Consider the following 21,618-nt stretch of genomic DNA (forward strand, 5'->3'; position numbering starts at 1 on the left):
TCTCTCTCTCTCTCTCTCTCTCTCTCTCTCTCTCTCTCTCTCTCTCTCTCTCTCTTTCTCTCTCTCTCTCCTTGGTTGCTAGTTACCTGCTTCTTTGGATGTTGCAGGATTTCTAGGCAGTTGCCTCTTAGAGACATATTCACTTCAAAAGACCACTAATTTTTCTCTAACCATTTCTTCATTTCCTATCCTAGCTGACATAGTTTCCATTTGCCATCATCAATTTTTATGGTCATTTATCTTACATAAACGATATCTTTCTGCATTTGGTATAGCTGTAAGCGATAGATCCCTAGAACAGCATTTTCATTTCCTAGAGCATATGGTTAAGGCCTGTGATGGCTAGAGAGTGAGTTACCTACACGAAGTCGTCTGGTGACTCCCTCCCAAACCTATTGTACACGCTAGGGCCTACATCACTCCTTACAGGGTGCTTTTCTTCCCCTTAAATGTGTTGAACTTTTATTTTTAATTGTGAAGAGGGATATGTGCACAGGAGTGCAGGTGCCTACAGAGGCCAGTGGTGTCAGGTCCCCTGCACCTGGAGTTACAGGTGGTTGTAGCTGAGGTGGGTGTTGGACACCTAATGTGTGTGCTCTGCAGTAGCAGTGTGTGCTCCTAACTGCCTTATCTCCAACCCCACGATGGTTTTCCTCACACTCCCTCACTCTATATGAAGGGTGAGGATTACCTGACACTTTCTAAATCAGCCATGCCTGCTCACTATCTTCCCCTTTCTAAGTATTTACTTAACACAGTGTAATACTGGGGACCTTATGTTTAGTGTTCAGGTTCAATGAGCTAAGAGAATACATGAAACACAGTACATACTAAGTATTCAAACTTCAAATTTTGTGATCCTGGCCATTGACCTGGGGGCCTGATGCAGACTAAGAAATGGTCTCCCACAAACACACAGCCCCTTCCAAATTTAACTCACAACTATTGTTGTTGCATGCAATTATTGGCAAAACATAGTATTTTTAGGAAAGCCTTTAATATTTAATTTGCCTCAATTTTTCTTAAGTTATCTGAAAAAATATTTTAATTATATAAATGAAAAATGTGGTTTTTAGGAAAAGTATGTAGTAGAATTAGAAGTCCTTGAAGATTTAGAGCATTTAATGTTGCCCACCATGTCCTTTCATTTGAAGCTGCTTGTGTGTCCCTTCCATAGAAGGTACTGTCAAGCCAGGACACCCATGCTTATCATCCCAGTTCTCCTAAGGCTAAGGGAGGAGGCTTTCTACAAGTTTGAGGTCAACCTGGGCTATATAGTCATTTTAGAGCTAGATTGTACTACACATAGGGACACCCTATAAAATGAACAAAAAAGACAAATTTCTCTATAATATAAGATTTAACTGTGTAAAGGGACTTAGCAATTTCAGCTAGCATGTGGAAAATACTGTTCTGAATTCTGATTCTAAAGAAAACAATCCATGCCTTAGGCAATCTCTATTTGATTCATCTTAACAAAAGAGAACTTCATTATGTACAAGTAAGAAACTAATGTCAAACAATAGTGGTAGGGATCACTTTGTCAATCTTGGTAGGATGGATATATTGCCCACTTGGTAGGAATCTTGACACTTCAAGGATTCTGGTGAAAGTGGGGATTTAATAAAACTTGCAGCTGTGAGGTCCTCCCCACCACTTCAGGGGCTGTTGGCTACCAGCCCATGAGGACAGAGGGAACATAGTTGAGGAACATGGTTTGGATGGCCTGTAAGTATGACAGAAATGATAGACTTCCAGGATCAGCTTCAGAGAGGCAGCTCAACTTTATTTGGGGTGAATCAATGGCTGTATCATTTTTGGAAAGGAGGTAGGGATTTCCAGGGTGGGTTTCTAGCATTGGCTATAGATTAGGGTACCAAAGAATGCCTCCTTTACATGGAGAGGCTTTCTGGAAATTCTATGTGCTTGCTGGACAGGCTATTTAGAGAAAGAAAGTTAAACCTATAATCTCACCAAGGCTACCTGACATTCCGCAGGTAGAGGGTGTGGTCAGTTCAGGCTCTCCAGACAGTGTTAGCAAAGAGGAAGCCTTGCTGGTAAAGGGAGTCCTCCATTTTGTGCAGAGCTCAGAGGAGCTATCTAGACATGGTAGACTGGGACTTTAATGAGGGGGTTTTCCTGCACAGCCATACCAGATGATGAACTTTTGTTGTTACTGGTTTGGTTTGGGTTGGGTTTTTTGTTTGATTGTTTGTTTTTTGTTGGTTTTTTGGGGGGGGGGCTTTTTTCAACATTATATTTTGGAGATAAATCCTGTCTGCCTATTTCTTTTTATCTGTCTTTTATTAATTCAGTGAAAGTTTTAGATGATATAAGCTGTTGTTGACAGTCATAATTTAGGGTCTGGGGAGATGGCTCATTGGTTAAAAGTGCTTACTGCTCTTGCAGAGTTGAGTTCCCAGCACACAGATGGGCTGTTTACAAGCACAGGTAACTCCTGCTCCAGGTGACCAGATGCCCTCACTGGACCTCAAGAGCAATCTGCACTCACTTTCACATAACCTTGCACAGACACACAAGTATACACATATTTAAAAAATAGATCATTTACACAGTATTTTTAAATGAGATTAAACTTCTTTCGGTAAGAAAAAACAAAATTATTTTCCTTACAGTCCTGTAACCTTGTTTGTTTTGTTTGAACAGAAGAAGTCATCCTTCCTGGTGTTTCTGTGTTCTGTCTATATTCCCTCCGTCCATGCTCCTCCTGTCAATAGCTGTTCCCTATAGTAATTTCATGGAGTTTCTAAACCCTCTTCTGAGAAACACACCGAAGTTAGATGCCAAGTGTCTGGGTAAGAAGTAACTGAGTGGGTAATGGTGTAGACCATACAAGTCTAATGACATGAGTTCAGAACCTGCTTAAATGATCAGGGATAAGCGAATGCCTAAAGTTGTACTCTGACCTCCACACAAGCTCACCATGCATCTCCAAAATAGTAACCTTTAAAGTAAAACAGAAATAACAGTGGTGTTAATGATACAGATAGTGTAATTGAAACAATAGTAATTATAATAATTAAAATTTGTTCTGTCAGATTTTATTGACAGATTCTATACTGAACCCTGAATCTATATAAGTAGTTATATTATCAATGGCTTCTCCATATACAGCACGTTCAGTATACTTTATGTTCTGTAGCAAACTACAAAAGTAAACCAAAACTGGTCTTTAAAAAGACAGAGAAATAACTTTGTGTGTGCGTGTGTGTGTGTGTGTGTGTGTGTGTGTGGTGTGTGTGTGGTGTGTGTGTGTGTGTGTTGCTTGTGTTAGAGGCCTGCTCTATTGAGGAGAAAACATTTAGGAAGCTCCCTCAATGTATAGTAGATTGAGGGATATCAAAGCTGAAGGCAGGGGAATACCTAAAACGTATGTGGTTGCGTTTCTTCTAGAGGATGAGAGTTGAAGGGCTGTTAATGGGTACATTGACAGGACATGGTTTTGAGAAGCTGGAAATGTCCTGGAGTTTGACAGTTGAGATGATCATATACCTTCTCATACACAGGGGAAATGTTATGGTATATATGAATATGTTTCCATTCTACATGAAAGAAGCCTGTGCCCTGTTGGATGGAGCACGTCTACTCACTGAGCCGCCCTGCCCATCTTGCTCTCAGCCGTAGCTGCCGTTCATCGTGTGATGGATGCTTACTGTTCTTTGCCAGTTTTGACATTCCATTCTTCTTTTCAGCTGTGCTTTTCAGATTTCCTGAAGTGCCTCCTGGTTTTTCTGTCATAAAATTTCCTGTGTCTGGCTCATCACTCAACTATTTTAGTGTCTGTGTGTCATTCTTCATCATTTAATTATGAATTAAATTAAAGCATATGGCATTATCTTAAAAGTGACTGGCTCTCAGGCATCGTCGGCAGTTATAGTTCCCTAAATATTGCAGTTAGGTGAAGATAGAATTCATCTGAAAGGTGAAGTTAATATTAATAGAAATCTTTGAATGTGTTGTTAAAGACTCTTAATGTGAAGCTCAATGTGTCATTTATTCAGCACCTACTTAAGGTTGGTGGTAAATTTCTCTGTCTGGTTCCTCACGTTAATAAGGGATGGACTTTTATACTCTCACTCACTTGCTGAGAAACCTCCGTGTGCTTTATTACACCTACAAGATGATGCCTACTCTTTGTACAGTGATATTTAATTATCTGGCCTAGGCCAATATTTCCCGCTAGATTTTTCCTTCCTAAATAGTAGCTCCATCGTTACACTCCTCGTATTCCTTTAGTTGTCTTTTTTATTGATCTTTGTTAACACGTGTCCTCGCTTTCCAAGCTGTGCTCTTGTAGGCCCACTATGATCCCGTTGTAAACTTAAACAAAATCCCCTAAATGTTTTGTGAAACCGACATGCAACCTACTAAACTAACAAGGCTTCTTCCATGGGATAGTTTAGTTTTTCAAGGCCAGCACAATGACATCTGTGTGACACAGAAGAACCACTCCTTCAGAACTTTCCCATTGAGTGTTAAACCAGTACATTGCTTTCAGTGCCTTCGTAAGTACTTTGCTTTACAAAAACGAATGTTTGTTTCTGTGATTAAAAGGCCGCACTTAAAGGTCAGGGGGATGTGATGAGCGAACATGCAGATGAACAGTCTTGGCATCAGATTGTGGGGGTTTGCAGTGCCCAGGAGATAACTGTTAGAAAAATTCAACTTTTGGTTGGAATTAGGAACACCATAATAAGATTCATAAAATACACTGTATGCCATGCTATATGCCTCTCTTTGAAGTTTAGCACCAGTTCCAAAGACTCAGACATAACTTTTAAAGACAATTGATGACATCACGTATGTTTGGATACTTTTTGTTATCCCTTCATTGCAATTACTATCTTTCCTGGTTGTTGTGTAGTAATATCTTGGTGCGTCTCTTTAAGTTCAGTTAAACTAATTCATGTATTTATACCAACAACAACTGCATTTTCTTTTGCAGCTAGGCCTTTCTGATTCTTATAGTATCCACAAGGTCATATAATTTATAATTAAAGAATTTAGGCTTTAACAGCATTGATATCTCTCAGAGTGATACACATTCTATCTTTTGCACATCTAGCTCCTATTCTGTATTTCATCAATTATGGAATCAGCTTCCTCATTCCCTTAGGTATTCTATAGAGGCATTGGTTAGAATTGCTTTGAAACTATGTATCATTATCATGCTACCTTCCTTTGGAGTCATAAACAAACATCCCTTCATGCCAGGTAGGATACCAGCGACAAACAACAGATCAAAATAATGATTCCATCAGAGTACAGCTAGACAAACCAAGAGTTCATAGGGCTTACTTATAGGAGCATGGGGGAGAGTTACTTCTGGAAGTGTCACTGAAATGTCCCATTCAGGGTAGATGACAGACTCCTAAAAGCTATGTATTTGGAGAAATTAATCTACCACATTCTCTATCCTCTACAACAGTGATTCTCAACCCTTCAATATAGTTCTTCATGATGTGGTAACCCCCCTCCATAATAAAATTATTTTTGTCACTACATCATAACTGTAATTTTGTTACTAATATCTGATATAAAGGATATCTGATGTATGACCCCAGTGAAAGGTCATTTGACCTCCAAAGGGGTCACGACCCACATGTTGATAAATGCTGCTTTAACACCCCTAGAAACTGTATGCTGCCAAAGATCACTATGCAGCCCAAATAGACCCTAAGCTCCAAATGTTCCTCTAGTTCAAGTGCTGGAATTACAAACATGTACCACCATGCTTACAATTATGTTTTTTAATTCAAGAGTGTTTATGTAGATTTCCTATTATTCCTTGAATTGCTAAAGTTTGCACAGGTAGGTTCTATGTAGCCAGAATTTTAAGGGTCACTATAACTTTAACTTACTGTTGTTTGAAATAATTTTTCACAATTTATTCTCCTGTGTTTGTTTCAGTGCTCATTGATCTGTACTAATTTCAATGGAGAAGCAGTTGGACATTTGCCTCCTGCATATGATGTCAAGGTCCCATCAGGGTCCCTGCTGTCAGAAACTCTGTTTATTTTCTAGTATCCATGACTCTTGTGTGTATACCTTTATGGTTTTGTTTTCTAGCTGTCCACAGCACATTTGTACTTTCTCCACATCCTCACCCACACTTCTTATTTTCTCTTCTTTTCATACTGTCATGATTAGTGTGAAATGACATCTAATTAGACTTTTGATTTGTTTGTTTGTTTGTTTGTTTCCAGATGGTTAGTGCTGTTGAGCATCTTCATGTGCACATTGGCCATTTGGATAGTTAGAAACACGCCTGTTCAACATTGGCCATATTTCATTCGAGTTATTTGTTTCATTGTGGTGTTGTAGAAGCTTGTTAGTATTCTGGATATTAACCTCTCATCAGATACATAGCTGCCCTTTTGCTTTATTGATCATTCCTTTTGCGTTTCAATAGGTCTCATTTGTTGTCATAGTTATTTACTTTTGCTTTATTTCACTTCTTTTTTTGAACTACTTAGAAAATATTGACAAATTCCATGTCTGGAAACTTTCCCGTGACGTTTTTATTCTTAAGTTTTCTTTTTTATAACTTTTCTATCTTCACAAGATATGCTAGAGAATTGTCTACACACATGGATCCTTTTTATTTTGTTGTTGCTATTGTTTGGGGGCTTGTTGCTGAGGTGGAGTTTGAAACCTTTGTCAAAATAGATGCCTAAGCTTTACCACTAAGCTATATCCCTTAGTTTTGAAGACTGGTTTCCTTGTGGAATTTAGGCTGGTCTTGAACTTATCCTATTTCCCCAGACAGACTCCAACTTTCCACTCTCTTGCCTCTCCCTCCCAAGGCTAGAGTTACTTAGATGGATTGATCTCTTCACCTTTTCCTTGGTTTGTGTGTGAATATGGGTTCCTATCAAACAAGTTCATCCAGTTTAATGGGCAAGTCTTTTCTGCACAGACTTTGTTGTTTGTAGCATTATTTCATTGTAAGTAAAATATAAATAAATAATTGTATCGGTAATGTTGTATGTACATTTTGAGGATATATCTCTAGAAATTGTACTCGTCATCAGGCAGTCACTTCTGCAGGTTTCTGTTACTATTTTGCTTATCTCTATTCCTTTATCTCTAAATGTATTCCTATACATTATACATATATGTTTTTATAGATAAATAGATACATACATATGTACTCAGTAGTTATATACTTATTTGTATTTGTATACGTAACAAGTATACCCAGTATTTCAATATATATGTTGTTTTTATTTATTATTTATTGATATTTTATATGAGTGTTTTGCCTTCATATGTATTTGTACACTACAAGCATGTAATACCCATGGAGGTCAGAAGAAGGCATTGGATACATTGGAACTAAAATTATAGACAGTTGTGAACTACAATATGGGTGTTGAGAATTGAACCTGGGTCCGCAGCAATTGATCTTAACCACTAAGCTATCTCCCCAGCCTCCTGTGTTGGTACTTTTTTTAGTTTATATAAAGAGAATTTTTAACAACTTTATTTGAAACAAAAAGAGATGGACTCTTTAGAATCGCTAATAAAGAATGAGAGGCCTCAGGGACATGAGCTACGTTAAAGAGTTCAAATCAATGAAAACCATGCATAGTAAAAGAAATCCATAATGAATCATTTACAAGAAAAATACTAAAGTTTATAAGAATCATATTAATGACATGATGAGATATTTGTAGTTAGAATTTTAACACATCTATCTTTACAAAATTTTAATATTCATATATGCATATAATGTTTTGCAGCAAATATTCCCCAGTTCTTTCCTTACCTCCTCCCTACCACTTTTTGTTCTTCATGTGCCTCCTTTCTCTTTTGTCTGTACATGTGTAGGCATAGGACCATCTATCTACTAGAGCATAGGTAGCCTCTCAGAGAGCATCCACAAAGAAAACTGACTTTTCCACCTCAGCAGTAATTAACTGCCAATGGCTCTTCAGATAGTGGGGCTGCTTAAGCCCCTCACCAGTACTGTGATTCTGGCAGTAGTGAGCTCCTGGGGGTCTTCCTCACTCAGCAATAGTGAATGTGTGCAACAGCCTGCCGTATGTAAATACTGCTCCACTGTAGATAATTCACTGCCTGCTCTTTCTTGATGATCCCTGAGTTGCGAGATTCGATGTCTCCTTTTTGAGATATGCATTCCACAATATCTTATTCTCTGCCCTGTGCCTTAATTAACTGTCATCTACTTCCTGTGATCGGGTTTAGAAATACACCTTCTGTCCAGTTCTGAACACTTTTCTTTCTTTTTTGGAGTTGAGAGAGAGGGTTTCTGTTTAAGATAGTCTCATTTAGAACCAAGGCAGTTTGCAAATTTGAACATTTAACTCCAAGCTCTCCTGCCTCCATCTTCCAAGTGTTAGAATTTCAGGTGTGCACGACCATGCTCAGGCACCATTTTGGATTTTAATTAAGCATGATCACGTTTTAGCATAATTTATATATGAATTATTTCAAGAAGTATAAAAATATTTATTACCACAGCTTTAAATTGTTTATTTTATCTTGGGTACTATGCTCAGCTTTTCATATACACTGATTAATATTTCAGTAAATCTTCACCTACTCTATAAAGCATGTTTTTAATCATTTCCCCATTTTACAGATAATTTTTAGAATAATAAGCTGTAGAAAAGTTAAGTGATGCCAAGATGGTGGTTCATCTGTAATCCCAGAATTTGGGAGTCTGAGACAGGAGCACAGCTGTGAGATTTAGCCTGTGTCCTAAAGTACATTGGCACTTAACCTTGATATCCCTATAAATAGCCAGCATTTGATTTAGCTTCTGAGTTCTAAAGACCTGTTCTCCATGTCTACCCACTGAAGTGGTCCACTCTGTATCTATCCCTCATGTAGTAGAGTAAGACGCGTACGGCTGTTTTGTCAAGGTTGTTACTCTAAGCAGTAGTGCGCTTATTGAAGTTCCATTCATCGTCATTACAAAGCATGTCTTTCATGCCAGCATCCGTGACAGAGTCCTGAGTTATCCATTTGGTTTCTGACCCATCCAGTCATTTATGTTTCTGTTTTTCAGTGGATGATTCAGGAGCCACACAAAGCAGCAACGTTCTTTGGATGCATCGGGATAGATAAGTTTGGGGAGATCCTGAAGCGTAAAGCCGCTGATGCTCACGTCGATGCGCATTACTACGAGCAGAACGAGCAGCCAACGGGAACATGTGCCGCGTGCATCACTGGTGGCAACAGGTAAGTCATTACCAACCTGGAGCACCCTCCCACAGCTTTAATGTTCAGTAAACCCTTCTTCCTTGCGTCATTCTTACCTTGTATTTAATTAACTTTTGTACTATTTAAGAATTTCAGGCATATATGTAATGTGTTCTGTACAGGCCACTCCCCTATCTTCTCCAACCCCTCCCCTCCCCGGCTGCCATGCGCAGTTTCTCCCTCTCAACTTCACGCGCTCTGCTTTGTTATCATTACTGATGCAGGTGAAGCCTCACACGAGTTTCTGAAATTTAGATTTTTGAAAGGTATGTGTATGAGGGGTTTGCCTATTTGTGTATATGTGCACCGTATATGTACTTGGTACCCATATTGGTCAGAAGAGAGTGTGAGATCTCTTGGAACCGGAATTATAATTGGTTGTGAAGTATTTTGTGTGTGATAGGAACTGACTCCTAGGTCCTCTGTAAGTGCGACAAGTTTTCTTACCTGCTGAGCAGTCTCTCCAGCCCACTAGTTCTTCTGTAAGCCCATGAAAACCATTCAGTGCCACCTTTATGTGCACAGAATGCGAGTAGCTACTTGGAGACGAATTATCAGGGACCACATCCCTGAAGAAGACTGACTCTTCCTCCCCCAACGACCATCAGTTGCCAGTGGCTTCTCAGTCAAGGCTTTATGAACCTAAAGGAACTTTAAGAACCTCTCCCCAGCCCATTCTTGAACTGTGGCTGAGTAGATCTTGTGCAGGTCACATGAGTAGAGCTATAACCACTGTGAGTTCAAATGTGGAACAACTTCGTATATCCAGCAGATACTTTTTTTCCGTAGACACCTGCTGCCTCTGGCTCTTAAAATCTTCCCACCTCCTTTCTTGATGATTCCTGAGCCTTTGGCAAGGTGAGATAAATCTATTTAAACTCGTTTATATATGTATACATATTTCTGAGTACTTCTACACTAGTAGGTTTCCACATGGCTTTTTCAGAGGTCTTTAATATTAGTTATCCATCCCTCCTCTACTAAGAAAAGGGAATACTGATTCCCATATTCCCATCCTCCACCCTGTTTAACCCTTTCTGTTCCATTAATTTCACTCAGAATGATTATTTCCAACTTTGTCCTTTTACCCGTGAATTTCATTTTTTTCTATTTCTTTACATCTAAAAAAATATAGCACACTTTCATTTTCCACTTACCAAATGATGTGTACTAAGCCATTTCTATTTGCTGGGTCTTGTGAATAGATCCGTAATGAACATGGGTGAGCAAGTATCTCTGTACTAGGATATGGAGTCCCTTAGGAGTGTGTGTGTGTGTGTGTGTGTGTGTGTGTGTGTGTGTGTGTGGTATAGGGAGATCATGTGGTAGATCTACTTCTAGCTCTTTGAAGAACCTCCACACTGGTTTCCATGGTAGCTGCACCAACAATGAATCAGTATTCCCTTTCCTCCACATCACACCAGCATTTCTTGCCTGGCTTTGTTGTTGTTATTTTGTTTGTCTTGGGTTTTATTGTTGTTTTGTTTTAATCTTAGCATTGTCACTGGAGTGGGATGTGACTATTTTATCTATTTTTAGTTTCGGTTTATTTGAGACAGCATCTTACACTGCAGGCCAAGCTGTCCTGACTCTTGACAGTCTTTCCACCATCACCATCCATGTATTGGTGTTACAGGAGTGAGCCTTCAGGCCAACTTCCTTTTTTGTTGCGTTTGTTTTATAGCAAGATTTTGTTTCTTTATGTATCTTGATGATGTGTTCGTATGGCATGTGTACCTGCTGTCGCACGAGTGGACAGCTTTGTAAAGCTGACTTTCCCACTGCCTTTATTTGGCTGACTAGCATTGAAGTCAGGTGATCAGGTTTCCATCATCAGGCAGGCTCCTTTAACTGCTGGGTACTTCACAGGTCCACCTTTTGTGTTTTTGTTTTTGAGTTAGACTTGCTTTTGAATTCATGAGTTATATTGCCGCAAAAGCTTGAGGGTATCTAATCTAGTCTCTACCTTGAATAATTAGGCTTAGGAAAGGAAAATGTTGTGTTTGGGATTTTACATCATGTAATTTGCTGAACTTGAATCAGAAGAGAAAGAATGATCTTGTCAGCATAACCTGATAACAGAATGTGAGAATCTGCATATAGAAGCATGTGTGCCACAAGGCTTCCACTGCTGTTAAACAACACCCATCTTGTAATACACCACTCAGTCAGCAACCACGCCAAGTGCCTCAGCTCACGCCTGTAGAATTACAGCATTTAAGAGGCAGAGACAGGAGAATCACATGCTTTATATCCAGGATGAGCTACACAAGCAAAACCTGCACGTGGAGATGAGAACAGAGGTGGAGAGAAACACCCACACACAAAACAAATTTTTTATTACATTTCAGAAGTCCCTTTATTGTTTAGGTGGCAAAGTGGCATCACACTACAGTAATAGTATCCCCCGGGGTTATTGTACAGTAAAGGGTCTTTGGTTCTACTCTTCTTGAAATCAAGAGAAAACAAAAGATACTCAGAAAAAAGAGACAGAGTCAAACAACAAGAGTATGTCACAGAGCTTCAGAGTGACTAACTATGACATTTTCACAGTCAAATATGCTATATTAAAGTGAATCAAATTCCCTGATGCTACATGTCAGGTGGGAGACTTTAACCTTTCCAGGCAGACATGGAAAGAACTGAAATGACTAGATCTTCATCTTGCAGTGAGCTTCTTTCAGACCCTTTTCATTGCCTAAATCCAAACATGCCCCAAACACTGGAGCATGGACCCTAGTGGGAAAGTAACCCAGTATGGGCCATAAAGCAGGAAAAGCTACAGAGGTGGCAGCTGGCATTGTGAGTTCCAGTCCTTCTGTCTACAAATTTTACTTAGTTCTTCATATCAGTCTCCATCTCTCTCAGGGCCTTCCATGCATTTGTTTTTCTTTCTGCTTGGTAGCTGTACAGTAATCCTGCAGTGTAGACATACGTTTCTAATGTTATTAGCACCATACTCGAGGAGCCTTCCTTCATCTTTGCATGGGAAAAAGAAAATAACCATTTTTCTTACTGTTTTATTAGAATCATCAGAAATTACCTACTTTAAATTTTAATCCACTCCAATATTTGTCTTCTTTGTATTTGCTTTGGTTTGTTTGACCTTTGAGACAGGGTCTGCAGATACAGTCCTGGCTAGCCTGGAATTCGCTACATAGATCAAACCAATATCAACCTTCTGTCTATCCTTATACTTCTGCCCCCCACAGTGTCAAGATTTTAGGTGTACTGTGCTTGGATGGGTCCTCTGTACTTATGTCATTTATCCTTCATTCTTTGTGCTGTTTTTCTATCCTGATCCATCCCTCTGTTGGTAAGATTGTTCAGTTTAACATAATATCGAGTCAGTTAGTAAGAAGAGAACCTCAGCTGAGAAACTGCCTCCTTCAGATGACCTTATAGGCCTGTCCATGGGGCATTTTCTTGATTAACCATTGATGTGAGAAGACCCAGCCCACAGTGAGTAGTGCCACCCTTGGCAAGTGGTTCTTGTATAGAAATACAGCTTTCAGAAGCAATGCAGGAAGCAGTGTTCCTCCATGGTCTCTGTTTCAGTTCCTCCTTCCAGGTTCCTGCTTGTGTTCCTGCCCTGACTTCTCTCAGTAATGGATGGTGACCTGGAAGTGTAAGCCACATAAACCCTTTCCTCTCCAAATAGAAAGGTAGGACAGTTCCCTTTCTCACCTTCTTTTATTTGGCTTCCAGCTTGCTCAACAGTAGAATCATAGTAGGAGGACCAGTGTGGACGATAGTTATAAAATAACATAGAACTTTTGAGAATAATTAGGGCACCAATGTAATTTTCAGATCTTTCTTTTAATGTGGTTTTTTGTTGTTGTTGTTGTTGGTGGTGGTGGTGGTGGTGGTGATGTTTGTGTGTGTGTGTGTGTGTAGAGAGAGAGAGACGGGGGAGATATTAGGGGAAACTTAATAGTTTTCAATTCTCCATTAATTATTCATTATTCAAACCAAGGTCTTCATATATCCAGCTACCCACTACTCAAGTGTTCTTGTTTAGAGTTTTGCCTCTTTGTAGCTTTCCTAAGAGAAATTTGTTTCTTCAAATGTGATTTTTTTCCCATTAATAATAATTGGATCAAGTTTTCCTTCTGACATCACAAAGGCTAGAATAAAATTGTTAAATTGTCATCATATGCTAAATTGCTATTTGAACAATTATTAGGTCTTAAAGATGTCAAAATCTTAATTTGCCCACCAGTATTATGGCTTTGGTAACCTGTGTTGTTCAGATGGATTGGGGCTGGGGATTTAGGACAGTTGGTAGAGCACTAACCTGGTATACACAATCCCGGGCTTCTATTCCTAGTACCATATAAACATGATGTGGTAACCCATATCCATAATCATAGCAGCCTACCCAGGAGGTAGAAGCAGAAGGATGAGAAGTTCAATGCCATCCTTTGGTATGTTGTGCGTGCAAGCTCAGCCTGGGATATATGAGACCTAGTCTGGATTGTAAGAAAAAAGATGTAAGAACTCTTGGTGGAGGATGGGTATGGTCGGGGCATTCTATAATATAAATGCAGGAATGTGACAGAATTAGTAAATTTGTCTTTCTGCCAGCTTCTGATGATTAAAACTTAGAACTCAAATAAACTTTTACAATTAAAAGTTAGCAAGAATGTGTTTTAATGAAAAATTTCTACATCACTATTAGGTTGTTTATAAATTAGGAGTGGGTTTGATCCCTGGCACCAAACAAAAGGAATAGTACTGATTTTTTTATATTTGGGTTCAAATGATTCGTATTTGAGTGTATTATTGAGGTTTCTCATAGTTTCTTATTTTTATTTCAATATAAACAGATTCTATATTCAGGAATAAAGATAAGGATGATTGGGAAATTGTTTGGAAGAGAAACTTTTCTCTTAGACGGAGGAACTAAGTTTCCCAAGTCTCACATGATGAGATCTTTTTTCTGTAGAGCATAATTCTTACTGTTTTAATTTTTGTAATAGTGAAAAATGCTAAATAATTTTATAAATCAGATCTTAATGAAGAAGGATTTCTATGTATGTGAAATGTAAATAATTTTACTTCATTAAGTTGAATTGTTGGGTTAAAATTAAGCAGTTTCAGTGACACTTACGAGCCAGATTTTAAATCTAGTTTGCTGGTTAAATTTTCCAGCTATAAAATAATCCTGCCCAGGAGTTTTCAGCTATAGAAACTTGTTCTAATTGATTCCAGTCCTTAAAATGTAATAGTTGCAAATTTATTCCTCACAGCAATATGATCTATATTTATATTTGTATTTTATGAAATTAATCCCATATTGGGCTCTTAAAAGCATTTAATTAGTCAATTATAGTCTGTTGATCATATTTTTATAAACATTTCTCTACCATAAAAAATGAAATTTTGATTTATATAGATTTCCTATTACAGAATGACCTAGTCTATTTATTAACTCCATTTGAACTGTATTGATATATTAAAAGTAAGCCTTATTTTGGAGTTAAGAAATTCATATACCAGCCTTATAATTTGAGGTAATGCTGGTTACCATGTCTCTTGTCTTAAGGGCAAACACGTCTCACTCTTCACCATCAGCAATATCAGCTTTTGAAGAATTTGTTCCTTTCTGTATAAAAACACCTGAAGGTTTTTCATCTTTTATAAATAACATGTATTTCCTTTTTCTTGGGTTTTTAGGTCCCTTGTTGCTAACCTTGCTGCCGCCAATTGTTACAAGAAAGAAAAGCACCTTGATCTGGAAAGGAACTGGATGTTGGTAGAAAAAGCCAGAGTTTACTACATAGCTGTAAGTGCCAGCTCACATTTGAAGTCTGTGTTAACATGATAGACTGTAGCTGTTGCTGATACATGTTAATTTTTAAGGCCCTTTACATAACCCTAGCATACCTTTCTTGAGCATGTGCTTGATTTATTATTATAATTATGCAATAGAAATATAATCATTCTGGGTATGAATTTGTGTTACCACCTTCAAGTCTACTGCTTTAGAAATATAAATAACTGCTCAGTCGCACAGAATTTTGTGCTGTTAAATCTCTATCATAAGGTCTTTTGAAGTAGTTCTACAAACATATTTTTGGCAATTTAGTATAAATGATATGAACATTGTGGAAAACAGTAGTAATGGAAGTATGCACTGCTTATTTGCTTAAAAGGAATCATAATTGCTGTTTATTCCATAGTAATTAGCATGACACCTTTTAGTTTAATATTTCAGAAACGTTGATTGTGACAAATCTCTTAAATCTGGAATAGGGCAGCATATAATTTGAGTTAAATTCTCTGACATAAAAATAATTAGTTAAGAATTAATTTTCTAATGTTGGAAGTACACTAAAATTTCTCTTGAATTAATCAACCTACGATTACCTAGTTGTAATATGAGTTAAAGTTGGCTGTTCACACAGGAGTATAACCTGTTAATTGGTAGTAGGATCTCATGTCATACACAGTTTGTAAGAACAGCTGCTAACATTCTACTGTCTGAGCTGTCTGAAACAGCTGGGAAGGCATGTTTGAAATAGGTTGTCTTGTATAAATATGTGTTTATTGAAGATATAATTATTTATTTCAGTGTAGTGTCAGTGTCCCTGACCGCATGTGTATGTGCATTCCTGTAGGTTTTGCAATATAGTATTTAAATGCTTACATGGGATTATAAAATAGAAAGTCATGCTACATCTTCAGCGAGGATGTGAGAAAACCATTGCTAGAATTCAAGACTTTCCATCATTATTATTTCATTTTAGTCCATTTCTTTAAATGATTTAATTTTTCTTTAGAGCCTGTTTTTGTAGTGTGGTTATTTGTTTGAGACAGACTCTCACTATGTAGCCCAAGCTGACTGCAAATTACAATTCTCTGTATTTCAGAGAATCCACTAATATCAAGCAGACACTTCACATGCTTGGAAGCATCATGATTTGATGAGTGTATGAGTGTAGTGGAAGGTTATGCAGTGGACTGGATGTAGCTAATTTTAGTGAATGGTGGGACTGTTGCCGAAGACCCAGCTTGCAAACAACTCATTACTGCTTTGTTTTATTTGATTTTAATCAATCTGACTGTGGCTCTTAGTGTTACTCTTATGTTTACAAGCTCTTTGCATTGCCAGATAGACCTTTCTGTTCATATATTGGTTTATTTCAGAAAAGGGGATATTTATTCACCTGTCTGTCTGTCTGTCTGTCTGTCCATCTTCCTTTCTTTCCTCCCTCCCCTCTTACTCACTTGCTTTTGATACAGCCTAACTTTCTGACCCAAGGTGGGCTGAAATTCAGTGTGTAGCCTGGATTCTCCTTGAACTCAGTGTGAACCTCTTGCTTCAGTCTCCCAAGTGTTGGGATTACAGCTGGGAGCCACAGTTTCCACTACCTGTTTGGTTTTTATGTAGCCCTCTAACTTTCTGTATAGACAAGAGCTGGCGTCGCATTCCTCCTTCTGCTTCTGTAGTGGAGATTATATGTGTGAACACAATGCCCAGTTTGAAAACTCTTTTTATATACCAAGGATGCTGCACTTTTTAGTGGTCATTCAGTAGGTACTTAAAATGTGGAGTTGATTATCCATTTAATCATGTGCTGCATGTGTATGGCCTTCCATGGAGACCAGAAAAGATCCTGGGATCTGGCAAAGATGGATTACGTAAGGCCCCGGACCACCTGATGTGTTACTGAGAACAGCAAACAATCTTACCTCCTGAGCCAGCTCTTCTTCAGCTCCCTGGCTTTGTTTCAATTATTGGTGTCATGGTATACCTGTTCTTTTCTTTCACTCTTGACTTACTTACATTTAAAGTACAAAACATGTGTGGAAAACAGTTGGGTCTTATTTTGGTCCAACCTGACATTGTCTTCCTTTGAATTGGAACCTATATACCATTTCTATTGAATGTGCGTATTGACATAATTGAGTTTAAGTTTGTCTTTGTATTTATTCTTGTTATTCTTTATTATTTTTTACTTCTTTCCTATCCTTTTATGATAATTTCATATTTTTATCTCCAATTAGTTCTTTCTCTTCTGTCTCTGTCTTATTGTTTCTTTCTCCCTGTTGTTTTAGAGTTTAATAGCACACATCATTCAGTCACCAAACTTTGTTTTCAAATGATATGATATGACTCTTACAGTGTGAGAAACCTGAAATACTGTATTTCCCTCTTGTCTCATCTAGTCTTATGTAGCCACTGTTAGATTCTAACTTTGTGGTAATTTTAATTGTTTTGTTTTTATATAGATTTTTTATCATGTAATCTACAAAACATAATACACATTTTACTTATATTTACAAACACTATAATATTTTGTATAATTATAATAATATATAATAGTTATTTTTTAAATAATCAAATAATTGAAATAAACCATAGTATGTATATGTTTATGTATATGTATGCCATTCCCCATGTTCTTTGTTTCTTTTCCTTAGTTTCAGGTTTCCATCCAGCATCATTTCCTCCTGCCGGAGAACTCGTTCTTGAACAGTTCTTGTATTCAGATGTGTTAGTCATAAATGCTTTTAGCTTTCAGGTTTGAAGACATCTTTGTTTTATATTTACATGTGAGTAGTATTTTTGCTACACTTGTTTTACCCTGCCAATTTCATTTTTCTTTCATTCTACAAATGTCATTGCCCACTCTCTTCTTCCTTGAATTATTCTTGATGATACACCTGTTATCCTTGCTTTGGTTGCTCCGTATGAAACGACTCCCACCTCCCCTCTACCTCTTTCTCTTGATGGTTTTTCATTTGTTACTGGTTTTGGCTGGTTTTATGATTCTATCTTAGTATATCCTTCATGTGTCTTGACTTGGAGTTTGCTTAAGGTCCTTGAGCTGCAGCATTACAATTGTATCATCTGGGTTTTTATCAGCCCTTGGCTCTTCAGATTTTCTTTTCTGCCTTCACACCATTAGATAGTATTTCATATAGTTCACTCCTGTTCCTTGCTTCTTTGAATTTTTTTTCTCTCTGTCTTTTACTTTAGCTACTATGTTGTGTGGTACCTCCATGTTCACTAACATTTTCTTTTGGAGAATCTAAATGCTCATTAATTTATCAAATGTATTATAAATATCAGTGTTCAATTCATATCTAAAAACTGAATTGAGACTTATAATTATTGCTTGTCTCTAACTTTTAGAATATGTAAAGCAGTAAGTCAGGAACCTTTTGGGGGTTGCTTATCAGATATTTACAATTCATAACAGTAGCAAAATTAGAGTTACAAAGTAGCAACAAAGATAATTTTATAGTTGGGGTTCAAAACAACATGAGAAACTATATTAAAGGGGCACAGCAACATTAAGGTTGAAAACCACTGATATATAGTTAAAATAACTTTTATGACATTCTATATTAACTTAAGCACATACATCATGGGCAGTTTCAGTGCTTTATCCCTCCTTATGAGTAGTTGTATTTGTCTGTGTCACATTTGTGTACTAACTGTTACCTAGCTGTAGTGTTATTATAAATCTCAAGATTTATTCTGGGATACAGTTATTTGTAACAGATATTGTGCTTTGGAATCTTGTTCTTGTGATTTGTTTTCTTTTTTAGGTCTATAAGAATAGTACCTATTTATGACATTGGTTCTTGACCAGTGGCAATTTTCTCCCTTGGGGGGACATTCAATAACATCTGAAGACAGCTTTTTGTTTTATGATGACCAGGTGGTTCCTACTGGACAGGGCAGTTACTTACCATCTTATAATCATGAGATAACAAGCCGCAGTATGTGCCATTTTAAAATATCAGTGGATCCATTGTTAAGAAAACTTGTGGAGCTGGAGAGGTGCCTTGGCAGTTAAGATCACTGGCTTCTCTTCCAGAGGTCCTGAGTTCAATTCCCAGGTGCCACATTGCTCACAACCATCTATATTTATAGTCCCAAGGTATCAGATACCCTCATCTTGTATGCATACATACAAGGAGATGAAACACCCAAATATATAAGTAATTTTTAAAAGAAAACTTGTAGCACAAGGGATATAGCTGATTGTTACAGCACATTGCTATATATACATAAAGATATAGGTTCAGTCCCCAGAACACGTAAAAAATCGTCCACAAAGCTACTCTATCTAGCTCTAGATTTTTCTATGGAGCTTCTGATGCCTCTCCGATACTCTGCTTTGTAACCTATAACTTCTGGGTTCTCAGGCTGTCAGCTGTTTTTTTCTCTGGTTTTGTTGATTGATATTGGGGTTGAAGGTATTTAGTTCCCTGTTTTTTGCTTTGTTTTGGTAGTGCTGATAGGGATAGTGATGGTGGTGGTGGTGATTTTGTTTGTTTTGTTTTTTTGAGACACAGAGTCCCTACATAACCGAGGTGGGCTTTGAACTTGAAGTTATTACAGTTATTTACATGCCTTGTCTACTAATTCTGCTGTCTTGAGGTTTTGTTATTCTTAACGCATAGATCCCTACATTGATTCTGTTTTTTTCTCCTTTTACGATTTGCTTTTTTTGCAAGATTACCTAGATACTGTTTTCCCTTGAATTTGACCTGTTAATAACTGAACTGTGCATCATCTCCATGTTCATTCTGTACTGACTTTTTCTGGAACGTGGTATTCCTCTTCAGCTGCAGATTTATATTCTGTTGTTTCTTTCCTTTTCATTATCTCTAAACTATTTTTCTTTTTCTTTCACCTGTGAGAGTGTCAGAAAAGGATAAAACCACCATTGATAAATATATGAGACAAAGTCTTCTGTTGGGAACAGAACTGAAAATATAAGATAAGATAGCCTTTGGATTATGCTGAAGTTGCTTCAGTCTCTGCAATCCATTCAAAATATTCTAAATCCTAAAAAAACTCCTTTATAATTTTAAAATAAATATGAAATCTTTTTACTAAGATTATTGTGCATATATACATAATTACTAATGTCATGTTTTGTGATTTTTTTTAATGCTTTAATTTCACTGTCAGTACAGTATGATTTCATTGAGAAATCTATGCATTATTTCTAATAACCTGTTTTTCTGGAGAAGTTTGCAAGTTTAAGATACACTGTAAAGAACTAATCAGAGGACTAGAGAGATGACTCACTCTTACAGACTCTTGTTCATGTGTGGGACTCAAGTTTAGTTCCCAGCTCCTACATGGGTGCTCATGACCATCTTCCACTCTAGTTCTCTGGCATCTGGTGTATCCAAAAGCATTGCATCCCTGTGGTGCCCATTTGTACATTCAGACAAAGCACTCATAGATACACATAAAATCAAATAATCTTTAACAAAAAGCCGATTACCAGATCTCAAGCTTAACTTTTTTGGGGGAGAGTTTTATACTTTTAGGGACAACCAGGTGCAGTGGTGAATGTTTATAAGTTGACACTCAAAGGCTGAGGCAGGAGATTCACAAATTAAAGACTAGACTGAGCAACATGGTGACATCCTGTAAATAAGTAGGCTGATTTTTGTTTGGCTCATATTTAAAGAAAGTGATATTAAAAAGATATTTGCAGTAGCTGGAGATAAAGCAATTGGTAGAATGTTTGTCTGCTAGCACAATGTAGTTGTGCTCACTTACAGGAATATCAGAAGTTCAACGTCATCTGTAACTATGTAGTGAGTTCGAGACCATCCTGGAATATAGAAGGCAGGGTCCGTAATTGGTCTGCCAACATTGGATAAAGAATGTGTATATAATGAAGTGGACAGTTGCTGTTTTTTAGGACTTATCTTTTTGCAGTGTGTTCTGGGATGTATTTAAATGCATGGTTATAAGTGCAACCATCCTCTTGATTATGTTCCAGTCTAGAGTATGTTACCTGGTGCCCTCTCTGTTAAGGAGGAGCAGCTGCTGTGAAAGCAAATGGATCTGTCTTTTCATGAGTAAGAGAAACTGAGAAATGTAAAGAGATCCATTTAACATAAATAGTACTTACTGTATATTGAGATTTGCTTCCCTTTTCTTCAAAATCTAGCAAAGCCTTACTAATTTAGAGACTCTTATTTCAATTTATTGCTTTAACCTTGTTAGACCATAAAAAAGTTTTTTAATACCATCTTTTGAAAACTATACTCATCATAATATACTTTGGCAGAAAAGGTGAACTAATGGATCTTTCTTAAAACTTAAGATATCCTCTGAAAGATAATTGATTAAATAATAGGTCATACTTCTCTATAAAACACTTAAATAGAATTTAAAGTGCTTCTTGAAATTTAGTAATTAATCTTTGCAATATTCTTCTGAGATTATTAAAGAGGTAGAACAGTTGAACTACACTTGACCTTTTATCCGAAATGTCAATTTTTGAACTTTTATCTGTTAAAGTTTTCATTGTCTTGGTCAAGTAGGTGTTTACTATATAGATTCATTCCTGGTTTTGTTTTGTTTTTTAACTCTAT

The 21,618-nt window shown here is 37.3% G+C and overlaps 1 protein-coding gene across 2 annotated transcripts in view; it reads left to right on the top strand.

Annotated features, from left to right (window-relative positions):
- The window catches only part of Adk (adenosine kinase), a 407,949-nt gene that overhangs the window by 176,205 nt on the left and 210,126 nt on the right, over nucleotides 1–21,618 (top strand). For both annotated transcript variants that reach the window (XM_028758526.1, XM_028758527.1), the window contains exons 5-6: nucleotides 9,059–9,231; nucleotides 14,932–15,040. In XM_028758526.1, coding sequence (XP_028614359.1) covers nucleotides 9,059–9,231; nucleotides 14,932–15,040 — 282 coding nt within the window. The remainder of the gene's footprint in view (nucleotides 1–9,058; nucleotides 9,232–14,931; nucleotides 15,041–21,618) is intronic.

This window comes from Grammomys surdaster, unplaced genomic scaffold (assembly GCF_004785775.1).
Source record: "Grammomys surdaster isolate TR1022 unplaced genomic scaffold, NIH_TR_1.0 126198, whole genome shotgun sequence".
NCBI classification, from domain to species: Eukaryota; Metazoa; Chordata; class Mammalia; order Rodentia; family Muridae; genus Grammomys; species Grammomys surdaster.